Here is a 21668-nt window from a genome sequence, read left to right on the forward strand (position 1 = left end):
GTATGGTTCATCTAGCTAAAGTCTGATGTAGATGTAGTCCCAACACACAGGATGTCTGCCAGTACCGATTGGATAGGTATTGGATTTGACTTGCATTACCGCCCAAGTAAAATATCGAACAGGTGAGTTGTGAGGCTAATCTGATCTGTCATTCAGATAGCTCTATAAGCTCCTCATTATTGAACTACTGAGTGCTACTGTTTTGACACAGTACTTTGAACCAGGATCAAGAATATTCTCTCTCAGGGGTCTATTGTTGTGGCTTCCAGGCAACAGCAGTACACATTTTATGACTATTTTTTATTAAACACTCATTCTCTGTTATGTCCACGTGAGTTCATTAAAATGCAAATATATGGAGGAAACGATGGATTAAAGACAAAGTGTGTGTAATTTATTTCCTGATTCCTTTCTTTCCATTCCAGATATTAAGGTGAATTGCTTGGGATCATGTGGGGTCTCCAACAAAATGAACGACCCTTCGTGGTCACTGGAGGAGCAGTACTTCAGCAGCACACTGTCTCTAGCTGACAAAGGTAAGGACCAGGAGCGTCACCAGAGTCTCAGAACATTCAGGCCTGAGCCACGAAGAACACGGTTTTACGAGGCTCTGGAGTGTAAACATTCATTAATTCCAATGTGGCACTCATTCATTCTGAACAGTTTTTCCCTTCAGTCGTAATTTGAAACCTTTTGAAAGGCCATTGCCTGGTGTTCATTGATGACAACTGCCACCACATCAATCAGCTGTTTAATATTTACCTCACATGCTGCACAGCTGCCAGCTTCTTAAAAGGCATGACAGGTTTTCCATGCACTGTTTACAGTGGGGAGAACAAGTATTTGAAACACTGCTGATTTTGCAGGTTTTCCCACTTACAAAGCATGTAGAGGTCTGTAATTTTTATCATAGGTACTCTTCAACTGTGAGTGACGGAATCTAAAACAAAGATCCAGAAAATCACATTGTATGATTTGTAAGTAATGAATTTGCATTTTATTGCATGACATAAGTATTTGATACATCAGAAAAGCAGAACTTAATATTTGGTACAGAAACCTTTGTTTGCAATTACAGAGATCATACATTTCCTGTAGTTCTTGACCAGGTTTACACACACTGCAGCAGGGATTTTGGCCCACTCCTCCATACAGACCTTCTCCAGATCCTTCAGGTTTCGTGGCTGTCACTGGGCAATACGGACTTTCAGCTCCCTCCAAAGATTTTCTATTGGTTTCAGGTCTGGAGACTGGCTAGGTCACTCCAGGACCTTGAGATGCTTCTTACGGAGCCACTCCTTAGTTGCCCTGGCTGTGTGCTTCGGGTCGTTGTCATGCTGGAAGACCCAGCCACGACCCATCTTCAATGCTCTTACTGAGGGAAGGAGGTCGTTGGCCAAGATCTTGCGATACATGGCCCCATCCATCCTCCCATCAAAACGGTGCAGTCGTCCTGTCCCCTTTGCAGAAAAGCATCCCCAAAGAATGATGTTTCCACCTCCATCCTTCACGGTTGGGATGGTGTACTTGGGGTTGTACTCATCCTTCTTCCTCCAAACACGGCGAGTGGAGTTTAGACCAAAAAGCTCTATTTTTGTCTCATCAGACCACATGACCTTCTCCCATTCCTCCTCTGGATCATCCAGATTGTCATTGGCAAACTTCAGACGGGGCTGGACATGTGCTGGCTTGAGCAGGGGGACCTTGCGTGCGCTGCAGGATTTTAATCCATGACGGCATAGTGTGTTACAAATGGTTTTCTTTGAGACTGTGGTCCCAGCTCTGTTCAGGTCATTGACCAGGTCCTGCTGTGTAGTTCTGGGCTGATCCCTCACCTTCCTCATGATCATTGATGCCCCACGAGGTGAGATCTTGCATGGAGCCCCAGACGGAGGGAGACTGACCGTTATCTTGAACTTCTTCCATTTTCTAATAAATGCGCCAACAGTTGTTGCCTTTTCACCAAGCTGCTTGCCTATTGTCCTGTAGCCCATCCCAGCCTTGTGCAGGTCTACAATTGTATCCCTGATGTCCTTACACAGCTGTCTGGTCTTGGCCATTGTGGAGAGGTTGGAGTCTGTTTGATTGAGTGTGTTCAAACAGGTGCAATTAATACAGGTAATGAGTGGAGAACAGGAGGGCTTCTTAAAGAAAAACTAACAGGTCTTTGAGAGCCGGAATTCTTACTGGTTGGTAGGTGATCAAATACTTATGTAATGTAATAAAATGCAAATAAATTATAAAAAAATCATACAATGTGATTTTCTGGATTTAGATTCCGTCTCTCACAGTTGAAGTGTACATACGATAAAAATTACAGACCTCTACATGCTTTGTAAATAGGAAAACCTGCAAAATCGGCAATGTATCAAATACTTGTTCTCCCCACTGTATATTTACAGCATTTATAAATAAAAAATAATTTTTTTCGCTGTTGCAAAATTATACTCTGGTGTTGTAGGCCAGTGAAGAGCAAAATAATCCAGATAAATTCCCCCTCAATTTGTGTGCATTAACTGGCTTTTAAATTAGAATTTTTTACTATTTCAAATTTCTTGCCTCTTCTCTCTCTCCTTGCCTACAGGAAAAGATCAAAAGTCAGAGATGACTTACATTGTGAATGAGTGTTTCACTGAAGAAAGGCCATTGTGTCAGTTGGCCTTTTGTTAAATTATGACCTACATGCCCGGATATTTAAGCCTTTTTGTACCCAATTCAAATGCCTGTTTGGGCAGGTTCTCGTCAGTTTCTTTCCCTGTTTTATTTTGGTTGTTGATGGCAGTGGCTTTTACACTACACATTGGTCTGATTAGGAACTGGTTTTGACTGGTGACAGACAGTTTGTTTTGAAATCTGGTGATTTCCCTGTAGGACTGACTTCATTAACAAACGCCTTATTTGGTTGACTAGAACAGTTTTGATCAGCACTGGTGCTGCGTTAAATAAAATAAAATTATTTTGCTTCGTTAATTAGCTGCTACATGCATTTGTAATAAACAGTTCATGTTTTCTTCACACAAATGTCACCCTGTCTTTGAATGGCTTTGGTTCCTGTCCACAAGCTGACCACATAATAAATCAGAAAAAAATAACATTTTCTCTTGGTTAACATACTTACATGGAAATCTATCCCAATTGTATCGCAAAATTCTGCATAAAGAATCATTTTTCCTGCAAGCGAAGTGGTGTGTTTCCTAAGGACTGATTGTGCTGGATGGTGGATTTCAATAAATGGTACTTATTTGCTTATTTGAATAATTGTAGGAACGTTATCCTGCAACCGTGTTATTAAATGATGATCCTCCGTGACAAGCCAAGCCGGGAGTTTTAGTGTCAATTGATTATGTGTGAAATGTGTACATTCCTTATCATGTGAATCATCTGCCGTACATAATATGTGGTAAAACCTGAGGAGAATGTGCATCTGACCGGAACAACACACTGGAACTGGAAGTCATTAAGCCCGGGGAGTCCTGGGTGGATGGTATGTGAGCTGTGGAGCATTTCTTCTGTGCTGGTCAGGTTAACAAATCCCCACCATGCGGTTTAATGTTTAACCAGCTGTCTCAGCTATAGGCCCAATGGTTTTACACATGCCTGCAGGCATCTTTTTTAAATCAGCCTGGACGTCACCTACTTTTGGATGGATCCTGTGTAGCTCAGTTGGTGGTGTGTAATGTTCGGTGTGCCAGGGTTCAAGGTTTGATTGGACTGAAAAAGATGAGAACTTGCTGTATCTGCTTTAAGTCAAATCCAGAGCAATAAAGGACTTCAATGTAAATGTAAAAGCACATCTCTGGATCTAATCCAGTGAATGTGGTTGAGGAGTTAAGATGACGTGTTGCTTTTTTACGTCCAAAAGTGGAAGTCACATCAATAGCTCTCTTCCATGATTTCCACTGAAATCGCTGTGTCTACCTCACAGCAGCCGTGCAAGCCGGCGCGTGAACTAATCCAGTTTGACCTTGGTATGTTTGTTGGTCCAAGGTGTGGTGGTTCCAGCATCTCAGAAACACCTGACCTCCTGGGATTTAAAGGCACAGTCTATTGTTTATAGAGAATAGTGAAATAAACAGCGTCAGGTCTGCGAACAAAAACATGTGAGAGGTCAAAGGAGAATGGTCAGACTTGTTCCAGCTGTCTGATAGGCCACAAATACTAAATACAACGCTCTTTTTCAACTGTGGAGCACAGAAGGACCTCTCTGTATGCGCAATGCGTCTGTTGAAATGAATGGGCTACAGTAGCAGAAGGCCACACTGGGTTCCAGACTTGTCAGTTAAGAACAGGAAGATGAGACTACAGTGGGCGAGTCATCACCAATACTGGATGGTTGAAGATTGGAGAAACGTTTCCTGTCTGACATCTTGATTTCTACTACCATTGAGGACAAAGGGGTCATGTCTTCTGTATTTCCAATTATTTATTTATTTTTACACACGGTATAAAATTAGTAAACTAAAACAAATATCTTGTATAATTCAAGATCACCACTGGCTTGTATTATTGCCATGGTGAAGACTGTGTTTTGTGACGTGATTGAAGCCAGGTAGACCTGGAGTGATCTTCTGGTTGGCTGACGTTGCTCCTGTAACGTGTCGTCACAGACATTCCATTACGCCACCTTGTGTGGTACAGGCTGTGGTGGCATAATGGTCGGGGGGATGTTTTGTAGGGACGCAATATACCTCAGGTTTTCAACAAAATTATAGTCCAGGTTGGGGAAATCGTATAAGGAATCGCGGAATTCAGAATGGAATTCACATGGAATTCAAAACAGAATTATTTTTTGAATATAAAAAGGTATCCTTCCAATATAGTCCCGTAATATTAATAATATTTACCACCTCATTTTGCCTGCTCCAAAGCAAAATCGAAGCACTGACTGCATGTTATGTCCAAATAAACCGAAGCACCGACTGTTCATGTTACCTCCAAAATACAGAAGCGGAGTGTTGGATTTGACTCGCCCAATGCCTCTGACAGAGCGATTCACGTACTGTACACACACAAAGCCAAAACCGGACTGTCATAATTCATTCAAAACTCCCTCTCATCTGTGTTTTCTTTCTATCCCCCTTTTCCCCCAACAATGAGCCCCCTGTGACAGGACAGCGAGGCCTTTTAGAGGACTGTGACAGTGGTGTCGTAACACTCCAGGACATGCTCGCCCACTGTGTCTGACTTACCATGTGCTGTGTCAGCTACTTGGTGGTTAGGGGATGATTCAGTCATATTCCTAGAACTACCCTGTAATGCAGGAAATTTGAAACTCATCGTTAGATAAAAAAACAAAGGATTCTGAAGTAATTAGCTTCCCCTGAAATTTCAGACCTGATTTTCCCTTATGGCCAAATAATTTTAACCATTTTGTTGCTGCAGAGAAATGTGAATTAAGATCCTACATGTCTAAGACAGAGCACCGCCATGAGACCAAGTCTGGCTGGTTGCCAAGAGCTGCTTCCGTGCAGTAAGAAAACAAGTTTCCTTTAGGAAACCGAAAGAAATGAAAAGCGCATTGACGCTTTGATGCAGTGAAAGGACTCTGCGGCTATCTGTAATTGAATTGGACTTATTTTGATTGGGAATAAATTGCCAGAGAGGCTTTAATGTAATCAGTTTGATTAAGATGGAGCTTTATACAGTTAGGGAAATGAAAGAAGGATATAATGAAACACTTAGTACAGCTGTATAATGGTTTATTTGGTGTGACTAACTATATTACCTCAACCTCAACAGTGTCATACATGATAGCTGATAGTAAATTATTGTTATGCTAGCAGGCACTCAGTGACACTATGACTGTGGCTGTGTGTCAACTTACTGGTATATTTGCCCATGTAGATCAGGATGTGAATGAACTCGTCCCACCACTAATAATATTTAGTCTTGGTTTAACTCTGCCATTGCCACAGTGTACAGTTAAATCCACATAAACAAACCTTGTTCAGGGATTACCAACACATATATCAGATGAGTTCTCTGGGGCTGTAGCTGAACAATGCTGTCTGAAATGTCATTCAGTAACAGTGGGAAATTAGGTGAGCCTTTGGCCTTGTAGTCGTGACACTTCACCTTGGGGTCTCCATGGTTACACAGTTTACACTCTAAACTGAACTCTTTCTGTTGAAGTTCCTAACCCTTTTGGAGAGATTTTGAAAACAAAGACTGGCAACCATTCTGTCTTGCTCTTGGCATTTATCTAAATGTTATTTTGCTGGTATTTTTGACTGAATGATCTCCATCTCTTACAGGGACACTGCCAGCAGGAGAGCACAACTTCTCTTTCCAATTTGTCATTCCTGGTAAGTTTTGGGATTAATCTGTAGATGTCTTTGAATTGCATCTTCATCATAGAAACCATGCTAAAGTCCTATAAAACATTTTTAAGGTTTAATATATTCACGAAGATAGTTTCTTTTGATGGTGTGTGGTATATTAGGAAAAATTGCATGGCAAATTAAATATTAGCATTTCAATACAACCAGTAAATCATTCTACACATTTTTTAGACTACCCACTTTTTCAAGATGTCAGGCCATCGCGACCCAAATGACAAAAAAAACAAACTATGAATTGTTATCATCACTAATAAAATCCATTCATTTCATTTTTGGAAGCATAGAACAATAGAACTTCATTATTAAAGCCATCAAATGATCAAGTCTATTTTGATGACTGCTTTTGTGCTCCAGTTAATGAATCTGGGGGAAAATACTGTGATATAATGTTACAGATGTGCTTTTTTTTCTGACCATTCATTGTATAATATGAAATGTTGTTAAAAGCTTTGTCATTCAATATTATGTATGTGTTTTTGGTCATTATTAAGAGGCTTATTTATTACCTGGGCATGGCAAACTCAAGCCAAAGAAAATACAAAAGCCTTTTCAGTAGGAGATGCAGTACAACCACACATACTGTCAATCATATTAACTAAATGGGGAGGCCTCAACCTAGTAGGTTCTTATTAAGCCTTTTTTCAGCCTACTTATTGTAGTAGGCTAGCTTAGCCTCCACAACAGTAACAGTTAAATCTGGGTACCGTCTATTCCCCCATTTTTGGAGACCCATAACTGGCAAATAAACTAACTCTTGACTCCAACCTGTTGAGCAACAGTGTATGGAAAGTGTATGAAATGTACTTTTGTTGGCATGTACTGACTGGCTCATCCTGGGTGAGATGCCAGACTGATGAGGTCCTATTGAAATGTGCCTGTTGCCCTAAACCTGAGGGGAGTTATCATATTTTTCCTGCTGAGACACTGCTTTTTGCAAATAGGCCCCATCTGTTTCTAAGCTGCTCTGAAGTGCAGCGTACATCTTACACTGGAGCATCAGCTTCCCATTTACCTGAACACAGGTCCCATCACCCCTATCTCAGCCCTCTGTTTTCCATACCTGAACACAGGTCCCATCACCCTTATCTCAGCCCTCTGTTTTCCATACCTGAACACAGGTCCCATCACCCCCATCTCAGCCCTCTGTTTTCCATACCTGAACACAGGTCCCATCTCCCCCATCTCAGTCCTCTGTTTTCCATACCTGAACACAGGTCCCATCACCCACATCTCAGCCCTCTGTTTTCCATACCTGAACACAGGTCCCATCTCCCCCATCTCAGTCCTCTGTTTTCCATACCTGAACACAGGTCCCATCACCCCCATCTCAGCCCTCTGTTTTCCATACCTGAACACAGGTCCCATCACCCCTATCTCAGTCCTCTGTTTTCCATACCTGAACACAGGTCCCATCACCCCCATCTCAGCCCTCTGTTTTCCATACCTGAACACAGGTCCCATCACCCCTATCTCAGCCCTCTGTTTTCCATACCTGAACACAGGTCCCATCACCCCTATCTCAGCCCTCTGTTTTCCATACCTGAACACAGGTCCCATCACCCCTATCTCAGTCCTCTGTTTTCCATACCTGAACACAGGTCCCATCACCCCCATCTCAGCCCTCTGTTTTCCATACCTGAACACAGGTCCCATCTCCCCCATCTCAGTCCTCTGTTTTCCATACCTGAACACAGGTCCCATCACCCCCATCTCAGTCCTCTGTTTTCCATACCTGAACACAGGTCCCATCACCCCCATCTCAGCCCTCTGTTTTCCATACCTGAACACAGGTCCCATCACCCCCATCTCAGTCCTCTGTTTTCCATACCTGAACACAGGTCCCATCACCCCCATCTCAGCCCTCTGTTTTCCATACCTGAACACAGGTCCCATCTCCCCCATCTCAGCCCTCTGTTTTCCATACCTGAACACAGGTCCCATCACCCCCATCTCAGCCCTCTGTTTTCCATACCTGAACACAGGTCCCATCACCCCCATCTCAGTCCTCTGTTTTCCATACCTGAACACAGGTCCCATCACCCCCATCTCAGCCCTCTGTTTTCCTTACCTGAACACAGGTCCCATCACCCCTATCTCAGCCCTCTGTTTTCCATACCTGAACACAGGTCCCATCACCCCTATCTCAGCCCTCTGTTTTCCATACCTGAACACAGGTCCCATCACCCCCATCTCAGTCCTCTGTTTTCCATACCTGAACACAGGTCCCATCACCCCCATCTCAGTCCTCTGTTTTCCATACCTGAACACAGGTCCCATCACCCCCATCTCAGCCCTCTGTTTTCCATACCTGAACACAGATCCCATCACCCCTATCTCAGCCCTCTGTTTTCCATACCTGAACACAGGTCCCATCACCCCTATCTCAGCCCTCTGTTTTCCATACCTGAACACAGGTCCCATCACCCCTATCTCAGCCCTCTGTTTTCCATACCTGAACACAGGTCCCATCTCCCCCATCTCAGTCCTCTGTTTTCCATACCTGAACACAGGTCCCATCACCCCCATCTCAGCCCTCTGTTTTCCATACCTGAACACAGGTCCCATCACCCCTATCTCAGTCCTCTGTTTCTATACCTGAACACAGGTCCCATCACCCCCATCTCAGCCCTCTGTTTTCCATACCTGAACACAGGTCCCATCACCCCCATCTCAGTCCTCTGTTTTCCATACCTGAACACAGGTCCCATCACCCCTATCTCAGCCCTCTGTTTTCCATACCTGAACACAGGTCCCATCACCCCTATCTCAGTCCTCTGTTTTCCATACCTGAACACAGGTCCCATCACCCCCATCTCAGTCCTCTGTTTTCCATACCTGAACACAGGTCCCATCACCCCCATCTCAGCCCTCTGTTTTCCATACCTGAACACAGGTCCCATCACCCCTATCTCAGCCCTCTGTTTTCCATACCTGAACACAGGTCCCATCACCCCTATCTCAGCCCTCTGTTTTCCATACCTGAACACAGGTCCTTTCACCCCTATCTCAGTCCTCTGTTTTCCATACCTGAACACAGGTCCCATCACCCCCATATCAGCCCTCTGTTTTCCATACCTGAACACAGGTCCCATCACCCCCATCTCAGCCCTCTGTTTTCCATACCTGAACACAGGTCCCATCACCCCCATCTCAGCCCTCTGTTTTCCATACCTGAACACAGGTCCCATCACCCCTATCTCAGCCCTCTGTTTTCCATACCTGAACACAGGTCCCATCACCCCCATCTCAGCCCTCTGTTTTCCATACCTGAACACAGGTCCCATCACCCCCATCTCAGCCCTCTGTTTTCCATACCTGAACACAGGTCCCATCACCCCTATCTCAGCCCTCTGTTTTCCATACCTGAACACAGGTCCCATCACCCCTATCTCAGCCCTCTGTTTTCCATACCTGAACACAGGTCCCATCACCCCTATCTCAGTCCTCTGTTTTCCATACCTGAACACAGGTCCCATCACCCCCATCTCAGTCCTCTGTTTTCCATACCTGAACACAGGTCCCATCACCCCCATCTCAGCCCTCTGTTTTCCATACCTGAACACAGATCCCATCACCCCTATCTCAGCCCTCTGTTTTCCATACCTGAACACAGGTCCCATCACCCCTATCTCAGCCCTCTGTTTTCCATACCTGAACACAGGTCCCATCACCCCTATCTCAGCCCTCTGTTTTCCATACCTGAACACAGGTCCTTTCACCCCTATCTCAGTCCTCTGTTTTCCATACCTGAACACAGGTCCCATCACCCCCATCTCAGTCCTCTGTTTTCCATACCTGTACACAGGTCCCATCACCCCCATCTCAGCCCTCTGTTTTCCATACCTGAACACAGGTCCCATCACCCCTATCTCAGCCCTCTGTTTTCCATACCTGAACACAGGTCCCATCTCCCCATCTCAGTCCTCTGTTTTCCATACCTGAACACAGGTCCCATCATCCCCCATCTCAGCCCTCTGTTTTCCATACCTGAACACAGGTCCCATCACCCCCATCTCAGTCCTCTGTTTTCCATACCTGAACACAGGTCCCATCACCCCCATCTCAGCCCTCTGTTTTCCATACCTGAACACAGGTCCCATCACCCCCATCTCAGCCCTCTGTTTTCCATACCTGAACACAGATCCCATCACCCCCATCTCAGCCCTCTGTTTTCCATACCTGAACACAGGTCCCATCACCCCTATCTCAGCCCTCTGTTTTCCATACCTGAACACAGGTCCCATCACCCCTATCTCAGCCCTCTGTTTTCCATACCTGAACACAGGTCCCATCACCCCTATCTCAGTCCTCTGTTTTCCATACCTGAACACAGGTCCCATCACCCCCATCTCAGCCCTCTGTTTTCCATACCTGAACACAGGTCCCATCACCCCCATCTCAGCCCTCTGTTTTCCATACCTGAACACAGGTCCCATCACCCCCATCTCAGCCCTCTGTTTTCCATACCTGAACACAGGTCCCATCTCCCCCATCTCAGTCCTCTGTTTTCCATACCTGAACACAGGTCCCATCACCCCCATCTCAGTCCTCTGTTTTCCATACCTGAACACAGGTCCCATCACCCCCATCTCAGCCCTCTGTTTTCCATACCTGAACACAGGTCCCATCACCCCCATCTCAGCCCTCTGTTTTCCATACCTGAACACAGGTCCCATCACCCCCATCTCAGCCCTCTGTTTTCCATACCTGAACACAGGTCCCATCTCCCCCATCTCAGTCCTCTGTTTTCCATACCTGAACACAGGTCCCATCACCCCCATCTCAGTCCTCTGTTTTCCATACCTGAACACAGATCCCATCACCCCCATCTCAGTCCTCTGTTTTCCATACCTGAACACAGGTCCCATCACCCCCATCTCAGTCCTCTGTTTTCCATACCTGAACACAGGTCCCATCACCCCCATCTCAGCCCTCTGTTTTCCATACCTGAACACAGGTCCCATCACCCCTATCTCAGCCCTCTGTTTTCCATACCTGAACACAGGTCCCATCACCCCTATCTCAGCCCTCTGTTTTCCATACCTGAACACAGGTCCCATCACCCCCATCTCAGTCCTCTGTTTTCCATACCTGAACACAGGTCCCATCACCCCCATCTCAGTCCTCTGTTTTCCATACCTGAACACAGGTCCCATCACCCCCATCTCAGCCCTCTGTTTTCCATACCTGAACACAGATCCCATCACCCCTATCTCAGCCCTCTGTTTTCCATACCTGAACACAGGTCCCATCACCCCTATCTCAGCCCTCTGTTTTCCATACCTGAACACAGGTCCCATCACCCCTATCTCAGTCCTCTGTTTTCCATACCTGAACACAGGTCCCATCACCCCTATCTCAGTCCTCTGTTTTCCATACCTGAACACAGGTCCCATCACCCCCATCTCAGTCCTCTTTTTTCCATACCTGAACACAGGTCCCATCACCCCCATCTCAGCCCTCTGTTTTCCATACCTGAACACAGATCCCATCACCCCTATCTCAGCCCTCTGTTTTCCATACCTGAACACAGGTCCCATCACCCCTATCTCAGCCCTCTGTTTTCCATACCTGAACACAGGTCCCATCACCCCCATCTCAGTCCTCTGTTTTCCATACCTGAACACAGGTCCCATCACCCCCATCTCAGTCCTCTGTTTTCCATACCTGAACACAGGTCCCATCACCCCCATCTCAGTCCTCTGTTTTCCATACCTGAACACAGGTCCCATCACCCCCATCTCAGCCCTCTGTTTTCCATACCTGAACACAGGTCCCATCACCCCCATCTCAGCCCTCTGTTTTCCATACCTGAACACAGATCCCATCACCCCCATCTCAGCCCTCTGTTTTCCATACCTGAACACAGGTCCCATCACCCCTATCTCAGCCCTCTGTTTTCCATACCTGAACACAGGTCCCATCACCCCTATCTCAGCCCTCTGTTTTCCATACCTGAACACAGGTCCCATCACCCCTATCTCAGTCCTCTGTTTTCCATACCTGAACACAGGTCCCATCACCCCCATATCAGCCCTCTGTTTTCCATACCTGAACACAGGTCCCATCACCCCCATCTCAGCCCTCTGTTTTCCATACCTGAACACAGGTCCCATCACCCCCATCTCAGCCCTCTGTTTTCCATACCTGAACACAGGTCCCATCTCCCCCATCTCAGTCCTCTGTTTTCCATACCTGAACACAGGTCCCATCACCCCCATCTCAGTCCTCTGTTTTCCATACCTGAACACAGGTCCCATCACCCCCATCTCAGCCCTCTGTTTTCCATACCTGAACACAGGTCCCATCACCCCCATCTCAGCCCTCTGTTTTCCATACCTGAACACAGGTCCCATCACCCCCATCTCAGCCCTCTGTTTTCCATACCTGAACACAGGTCCCATCACCCCCATCTCAGTCCTCTGTTTTCCATACCTGAACACAGGTCCCATCACCCCCATCTCAGTCCTCTGTTTTCCATACCTGAACACAGATCCCATCACCCCCATCTCAGTCCTCTGTTTTCCATACCTGAACACAGGTCCCATCACCCCCATCTCAGTCCTCTGTTTTCCATACCTGAACACAGGTCCCATCACCCCCATCTCAGCCCTCTGTTTTCCATACCTGAACACAGGTCCCATCACCCCTATCTCAGCCCTCTGTTTTCCATACCTGAACACAGGTCCCATCACCCCTATCTCAGCCCTCTGTTTTCCATACCTGAACACAGGTCCCATCACCCCCATCTCAGTCCTCTGTTTTCCATACCTGAACACAGGTCCCATCACCCCCATCTCAGTCCTCTGTTTTCCATACCTGAACACAGGTCCCATCACCCCCATCTCAGCCCTCTGTTTTCCATACCTGAACACAGATCCCATCACCCCTATCTCAGCCCTCTGTTTTCCATACCTGAACACAGGTCCCATCACCCCTATCTCAGCCCTCTGTTTTCCATACCTGAACACAGGTCCCATCACCCCTATCTCAGCCCTCTGTTTTCCATACCTGAACACAGGTCCCATCACCCCTATCTCAGTCCTCTGTTTTCCATACCTGAACAAAGACCTGGCATTCAAGCCGGGATCCGAGCTGGACATGCCTACTCCTGTGGATGCCAAAAACATAGCTCCTACAGCCATCTCCTCCTTGTGCCCACCAGCCGTAATCTACCCCCTCCCCACCCCCAGAGAGACCCACAATGACCTCCAGATGGTTCCGTCCTTCTCTCTTCTTTCCAGATCTCAGGACACGTCTGCTGCCTCCACCTCTGCTTCAGCCTTCCCTGTCTCTCTCCATCCCCTGCCCTTTGGCTTGGAGGTGGATTCTCTCTTGTCCTCCAACGTCCTCCACCCCGTTACAGGGACCGTTCAAGTCAGGTGGCCCAGAAGTGAAGCTTCACCACCCCATCGCCACCTGCTGACTCGCCACCACAAGGCCTCATGCAGCAACCACTATACTGTTCCAACTATATCCAGGATCCCAAGTTACCCACTGACAGACCATCTAGAATCCAGCCGACCAACCTTCACAGCATTTGTCGTGATGGCCTTGTACGACTGAAATGATATTGTGTTCCTGTGACTTAAATTCGCATTCTCGAAAATTGAGGATATCTGGATCCTCATTGTCAATACCTCTTGAAGTCCATCCTGCCTCCTGTACTGCAATCCATCCATTTAAACTGACCTCGACAGCTTCACACCGCCTTGTTCTCTGACCTGATGTAGGGAGTCCTGATCCTTCCATTATGGGCTTTAACTCTGTGCCAAGAAGCAAAAATCACCACCCACCTCAGGAACTTTGAGTATTTACTGCTCCTTTCCCCTCATGCGATGACCAATCAAAAATCCTTTAAGAAATATCAAGCTCCACCAACCATCAGAACTATTAAGCTCCACCACAAGCTTCCAACCACACTTCCACACCAAGATCACTCTCTTCTTGTCTTATGGACAATCTAGCACAGAAACCAAGTGTCCTATGGGCCACATTGCTTCTACAGAAGACCCCTCATTCTTCAGCAGCAGAAGACATGATCATTACATCATGGGATCATTGGCCTGTGTCAGTTCCCCCTGTCATTGCTTGGCCTGTGTCAGTGCCCCCTGTCAGTGCTTGGCCTGTGTCAGTGCCCCCTGTCAGTGCTTGGCCTGTGTCAGTTCCCCCTGTCAGTGCTTGGCCTGTGTCAGTGCCCCCTGTCAGTGCTTGGCCTGTGTCAGTGCCCCCCGTCAGTGCTTGGCCTGTGTCATCAGGCCTATAAACTCAGTCAGACAAGTGCCCTCCAGTCCTGACCAGTGTGAACTGCTGCCAGTCTGACACGCTGTCCTGACAATCGGTTCATTCTGGGCAAGTGCCTGCCTGTGTCTGCGTTGCCAAGAAATCTGCACGCGGACTGCTGCTCCTCACTAATCCTTATTGACAGCAGGCAATTCCCCTGTGCAGCCCCCCTTTCTGACATTATCATTTAAATGAGGATGAGAATAGGGCAGAATTAGATGAATATTGAGAACCTGAGCCACAGAGAGACCTTCAGAAGTTTACTGTATTCCAGGGTAAACCGAAGCATGACACTGGGCACAATACATTCCAATTTGAATATCTCAGCACCTGTCATGACTTAAGGCATGAGCTAAATACAGTATTTGGATGTTCAGTATAAAAATATCTATAACACACTAAGACCTTTTGTAAATTAATGAAGGGGATATTGGGGATTTGTTTTCCAAAGTTTTTCCATCAATATCTGTATCTGCTGATTTATTTTTTTGCCCAGAACATCCTGCCCTTAACCATTCCTTCTTTCAATCCTCTCAGAATTGTTGTTTTGCCTTTAGCTTTTTCCGTTTCCCTTCATCTCTCATCCTTTATTCTCTGTCTTTTTGTATATAAACTCCTTTTTTCCTTCTATCCTGTAAGAAGGGGATTTGTTCCTATCAGACAGTTAAGCACAGACGCTTAGTGACAGCACTGCTAGCAGCCCTGGTTACTGTGTGTGTCTAGGCATTGACTGACACTGACTGGCCCTCCTCTGATGAAGCACACACACTGGCCAAACACCATTTTTGACTATGTGCCTGTTTTATTCAGAATCTCATCACATTTTTACGTATCACTCGCAAACAGCATAGGCTTTTAAGAAATGAAACAACAGTGTTCAGTGTATGTAAAATAAGCAGTAGCAGTGGATGTTGTGAATTATTAATATCCAAGTGTAATATCTGAAATTAGAATCCTAAACTCTCTGTGGTCAAATGTTCTCTGTCTAATACCTGTATTCATCGCTGCCCAACTCAGGTGCTGCCCCGACCTCCTTTGAAGGGCCATTTGGGAAGATTGTTTATCGTGTGAAAGCCGTCATAGATACACCTCGCTTCTCCAAAGACTACAAGACCCAGAGGCCCTTCTACCTTCTCAATCTGCTCAACCTCAATCAAGTCCCTGACATTGAGGTAAAGAAATAGAATACAAATGTGTGGCTATAGACTGTGTACAAGAGAGTTGGCTATAGACTGTGTACTGAAACAAAGAAAGCAGAACCACTGCCTCTTATTAAAGGTCACATTCTATTCCCTGCTTTTATTTCTCTGTTTCTATGCTCTGACGACCGTCCATTGGAACTGCTTGCTTTACCCATTCTGTGACGGCTTTTCCACAGCATCCCAGTTACGCAGTGACCACTAAGAAGTTTAGCTACCTCCTGGTGAAGACCGGCACCCTGATGTTAAAGGCTTGCAGTGATCTGAGGGGGTACACCCCAGGCCAAGTCATCAGACTAGCCACTGAGATCCATAACAAGTCAGGCCGGGACACGGGCTATGTGCTGGCCAGCCTCATACAGGTACCAGAATACCTCTTAAATCTGTCATGTGCTGGCATTCATATTTTGTCTTACAGAGCTCTTTTACATGTTTATGGTCAAATGCTGATCTACTGTACTGTTTAGTCTATTTGGGAAAACGCTGTAAGGGAGGATTCTTTTCCTCAGTGTGTTGGTGTGCTTCATTCCTTCTCCCTTGATTTGATCAGAAAGTGACCTATAAGACCAAACGGGCGGTGTATGACCTGCGGACCATAGTGGAGGTTGAGGGAGCAGGAGTGAAGGCGGGGAAGCATGCTGAGTGGCGGGAGCAAATTATTGTACCCCCCCTCCCCCAGTCATCACTGGCTGGCTGCAGCCTCATTGACATTGACTACTTCATACAGGTTAGTAACACCCACAACCAAGTGCTCTTATGGATGAGGTGTACAAGTGGTATTTCAGACTTCTAGGAGTTTTGCAGGATGTATTTTACGGTCTTAGTAACACCAGACGGTTTTTCATACCGTTCTAATCAGTCAATCAAATATATTTTATTTAAGAAAAAAACATACATAAAACTCCTCAAAGGAGGAAGACAAGAACATAAGAATAAACCTAAAGTGATGTCCAAGAGGTGGCCTCTCCAGTTCTGCTTATATCGCATGGAGCTTTTATGAGAACATGGCCTTTTAAAGGCCAAATGGTGCATTAAGACATTCGGATGAACAGCTGTCATTCCAAAATACCAAATCAGAAATAAATGAAAATGTCAGTTAGGGGTCGTCCAGCCAAGTAATCTTGAGGCCTGTGTAACAGAGTTAAGAATGTACTGTAAGCATATCATGTATTGTCTCAAACAGTTAAGCAGGAAAGAAATTGCGAAGGCGAGAGTCATGGATTCTTGTCCCGTGTAGGTTAGGCAGACAGTCAGACCAACAATCAACAGACCAAGAACTAACTAACCTGAGACAAGGCACATAATTATCTACCAATGCATAAGCCTGAGGGGCTGGAAAACAGGACAGACAGAACATTTGTATCATGAAAATGATATGGTGTACCTTCTTGGGGACAAAATGGCAGAGTGGGATTAAGTTGTGACAGCCCCCGTAATAAGTTCAGGGGAAGAGTATCGTAATGGAGACAGGGGGGCCTGCCGGGCAGAACCAGCAACGGTGGTTCATCTATCCTGTGCTTTGCCGTTCACCTTCAAACCCCTGAGGCAGATGACATTCAATCATCTCACTTACTGAAGAGAGAGATTTTTTTAACATGTATATATTTATTTTTACTGGAATTTTAATGCTTTATTTGACAGACTTCGGTGTAATAAAGCATTACAATTAGTTGAAAGCGCAGTGTGCTGGGTTTAAACCCATGCTATAGCAGTACAGAGTTTATTATTATAACCTGTGTTTGTTATTATACTTAAAGGAAAATAGATATTTGTCAGTACAGTACATACATGTTGGGATGCCAGGCTATATAAACACATTTTGTCTCTGTGGCGACTCCAGGTGTCACTGAAGTCCCCCGAGGTGGTTGTCACTTTACCCATCTACATCGGGAACATCGCTGTCAACTTAACTCCGTCACGGCCTGTGCCCTCAAACCTGGCTCCAACAGCCATCAGCCCGGGCGGGGTTACCCCCACCGCACCCCCAGCCGAGGTTGACCTGGAGGAGTTGGCTGCTGGGGGTCAAGTCAACGAAGAGATCCCAACTAAGAGTCACTCCCAGCATGGTCAATCGGGCCTGCCCCCCACCATGTCCCCCAGTGCACCCCGAAACACTCCAGACGTAGCGTCCCTCCTCAGCCAGCCTCATGCCCATGATCCCTCGGGAGCCCTCTTCTGTGTGTCTACTGGGGCCACCATCCCTTTCTTTACGGAGGGAAACGCAACCCCAGTACCCACGTCCTGTCCTCTCGTCCTGCCTCCTGAGTACAGCGCCTGGGACTACCCCCATGGTGAGTCTACCTGCCGCCTTCAGCACACAACACACAGTGTGCCAGGAGAGTTTCTAGACTACAAATTAACACCAGATTACGTTATATATTTTTTTTTTATATTCATAAATGAAAAATGTGAATGCTGGTCTACATTAGATAAACATTCTCAAGTCTTTACACACATGAATTGTGAAATATTCTTTCCATTATTCTTTAAAAAACAATTCATGTTCTGTCAAGACGGTTGGCATTTATGGCAAAAAATTAAAAAACAGATTTTATTCAGAACTGTATATTGGACATTTGGAACTCTTGTTGCATTCTTAGTAAGCAGAGCCTGTGTAGATTTGGTGTCTGGAAACAATGCAGACTAAAGCAGGTTTTCCTCTGGGATCCTGCATCCGGTTTCTTTTTATGGTAAAAACTCCCCAGTCTTTGCCAATGTCAAGCATCCTGGACTACAATTCCACCACCGCCATGTTACAGGATGGGGAGGCCGTCACTCAGTTCTGTGTTGTTAATGCAATCTTAAGACTTGGAGGAAATGGTAGTCATTTAAAAGGAAGTGTAATTCTGTGTTATTTCAGGACAGAGTCAGGGGCGTTGGACTGGGGGGAAAAGGGGTACTAAGTATATAGGGCCCTAATGTGTAGAGGGGCCCTCAAAAATTTTTGAATCTTGAATAAAGTGGGGAAGGGCCCTCAGAGACCGCCTATGGACAGGGCCCAGAATTTTGTGCTACATCCATGACAGAGTTACTTATGTGATTTCTTGTGCCAAATTCAAGGGGGGGGGGGTGGTTACTTAAGCAATCCACTCTACAGACTGTCAGGACTTGATGATCGATGATGATTGAACCACAATGGCCTTCAATAATGTGATGACTGAACCACAATGGCCTTCAATAATGTCTGACTCTTTCTTTGGTGGGGGGTTTCCGGTGTCTTCCAGAACCCCCTCCCACCTATGAGGAGAGCTGCAGCAGTAACTCCAGCTTCAACAACAGCAGGCCCTAGTGGAGACTGAACAGAATGCAGCTCGGAACCACAGCGACACTCCCAAAAGGATCAATAGCGTTCTGATTAGCATGCTCAGAACATGTTCTCCTAAATTCCTGTGGACATGTTCTCCTAAAGGGACATCAGATTGTTTTGGGTCTTATATTGTTTCTACCCCTTAAATCCCCGGCTAAAAGGACCTGCTGTTTTATAGATAGAATGAGAGAGGATATTCATTGTGCCTCGTTTAGTCATATACTGTAATGTATATGATGTTCCATGGTTTGAGCATTCAGAAGTTTAGGCCAGGATTTATAGAAACCCATCATAGCAATATTGATGTATTTTCTTTTTTCCAATATTCATCCTGTGCCCACAAACCTCTTATTCTGGAAAGTTAAAGCATATCTGAGGAAGTCGACTTTATTGTACGTGTAGGTTTTTATAACGTACTCAAGACCAGTCTGTGAGTAGAATTGACTGGGGGAAAAGAGCAACTGCTTAAATACTGCAAAGCAGGTTTGATTGAATTGAGCCCTACCGCTAATGGATAATCAGCATTTTTGCATATGAGAATATTCTTGCATCTGTGATGCCTTGATGTCGTTGTAGGCCTGCAGTCTCCTTTAAAAAAAAATCCTTTTAACAAAAACAAAAGCTGGCCTTTATTCTAGATACTTTCCAAACTGTGCATTTTACGGTAATTCCTTATCATCACAGTCCACGTCTTCTTATGGGATCAGTATGGGTGACATAGCCCTAATCAGATCTACCCCCTGGTGGACATTAACAGCAGAGGATTGAGCCCAACACTGGAGTGCTGAGGAGAACAACCTGTGGAGCTCCTGAAATGTGAATCTTACCTTGTCACTCCTCATCATCTTGAAACAGACAAGCTGGACATTGTATTATTGGCTGTATAGAGGGGGACTGACCTAAAAAGGTGATATGCATTCATGACATCTGGTGCAAAGCAGCTTTTCTTTGGTATTTTTTACACTGGATGAATGGAGATCTGTTGGTTTTCCCCACGTGGCCTTAACTCCTTCAGTTCTACCTGTATTACTGTGTTGAAGAAGAGAGCCGTCTTCAGGGTATCTGTTGCTCTTTTAGTGGCACTTGATGCCGACGACACATTTGTTGGTGCGAAACTAGCAGTGTGCACATTTGTTGGTGCGAAACTAGCAGTGTGAAATATATGAGCACAAGACAGCACTTTTTGACAGTTTGAGACTGTGCATGTACATATTTAGTGTTGTTTGTCGATGTGTGTATGTTGTAGCGGTCTGTGTGTGGGTGTTCCCTTAGAGTCTCTGATAACGTTAGACAGCTCAGTTTGACATCCGGCCAGATTGTCCACCATGTGTTCATACGGGTGTTTGTTTTGTATGTCCTTCTTGTGTTTGTTCCAACCTCATTCTGGCTTCTGTGGCGTCACACAATTCTGTTAATCCAAACTTCGGCACCTGCTGTAGAAAGACGCTTAGAGCGATTTCCCCCTCAGCCTAGGGGATTTCAGTCTTCATTGCCAGAAACAAAGAGAGCAGGTGAAATGCAGCGATTCAGACCACTGCTTAAGGTATACATTTTGTATTTACCATGTTCTCAGAATACACTGGTTTTACATCACTGAACGTAATACTAGAACTAACATATTGTCATGTACATATTTACTAAGAGCTGTTAACCCAAGCCTTAACTACATGATCCTAGTTACTCTGCAATCTGTAGTCCACATCCAGGGGCGGTACTTTGGAATAGCATCTTTGTCTAGGAGAATATTGGGAGTGTTTTTGCAGCCCTCCCTGTTTTTCTAATTTAGTCACCACAAGCCAGTGCATGTGATACATGCACTGGCTTAATCCAGATGTAGCTGTGAAAACCGTGAGGGTTTTCCTCAATACATTTTAGCTCTACTTTTTTTATGCTTGAAAAATAAAGACAACAAATTAGCAATTCTGTTTTCTCCAAGATTGTTGCAGCATCTTATGTAGTTATTTTATGCTGCCTTTATGAGTTCTGTCCCACTGGTTTTATTTCTCTTCACCACAGGAATTATAGCTTTATGAACATAATTGTTTTCCATTGAACAGTCAAGGTCAGGGGTGTGTGGTTTTGTATTTTTCTATTTATAAACACTTTTCCAGTGCTGATCATAGCAATTTGAGAGATTAAATACTAGCACCCTGGTCAGTCGGTGTAATAATTGAAAATGTTGTAAATCCAAACTGTACAGTGTACAAATAAAAGTATCATCCCCCATGTCTTTCGTACTGGTTTTTTGAAGGAAAATGCTATAGAAGTGGTTGTATGAAGTTATAAATTAAAGGTGGCCTCAAAGTGAATAATACCATCAACCACTTCTATAAGCCTGGTACTTTCTGTGTATGATTTTGCCGATCCTAAGTGCCTTGTGTCTATTATATTATTCTTTAGCCACCTTCCTTAGGCCTCGGCAGTCCACGTCTGTCCAATAGCCATATTGATGGGAGGAACCAGAATGTTGTGGCATCATCTCCTAGCTCACAATTTCATGCTTTACTGCAATGACACCCTTCCTGTTTCCATAGAAAC

At 45.4% G+C, this 21668-nt stretch overlaps 1 protein-coding gene across 1 annotated transcript in view; it reads left to right on the forward strand.

Annotated features, from left to right (window-relative positions):
• Positions 1-21356, forward strand: part of arrdc1b (arrestin domain containing 1b) — a 39999-nt gene extending 18643 nt beyond the window's left edge. The window contains exons 2-8 of the mRNA XM_010877949.4: positions 426-536; positions 6255-6305; positions 15642-15796; positions 16003-16185; positions 16374-16550; positions 17664-18114; positions 19048-21356. Of these exons, the coding sequence (XP_010876251.1) occupies positions 426-536; positions 6255-6305; positions 15642-15796; positions 16003-16185; positions 16374-16550; positions 17664-18114; positions 19048-19112 (1193 nt within the window). The 3' untranslated portion in view covers positions 19113-21356. The remainder of the gene's footprint in view (positions 1-425; positions 537-6254; positions 6306-15641; positions 15797-16002; positions 16186-16373; positions 16551-17663; positions 18115-19047) is intronic.
• The last annotated feature ends 312 nt before the right edge of the window (positions 21357-21668 follow it).

The sequence above is a fragment of the Esox lucius genome, chromosome 14 (genome assembly GCF_011004845.1).
Source record: "Esox lucius isolate fEsoLuc1 chromosome 14, fEsoLuc1.pri, whole genome shotgun sequence".
Classification (NCBI taxonomy): domain Eukaryota; kingdom Metazoa; phylum Chordata; class Actinopteri; order Esociformes; family Esocidae; genus Esox; species Esox lucius.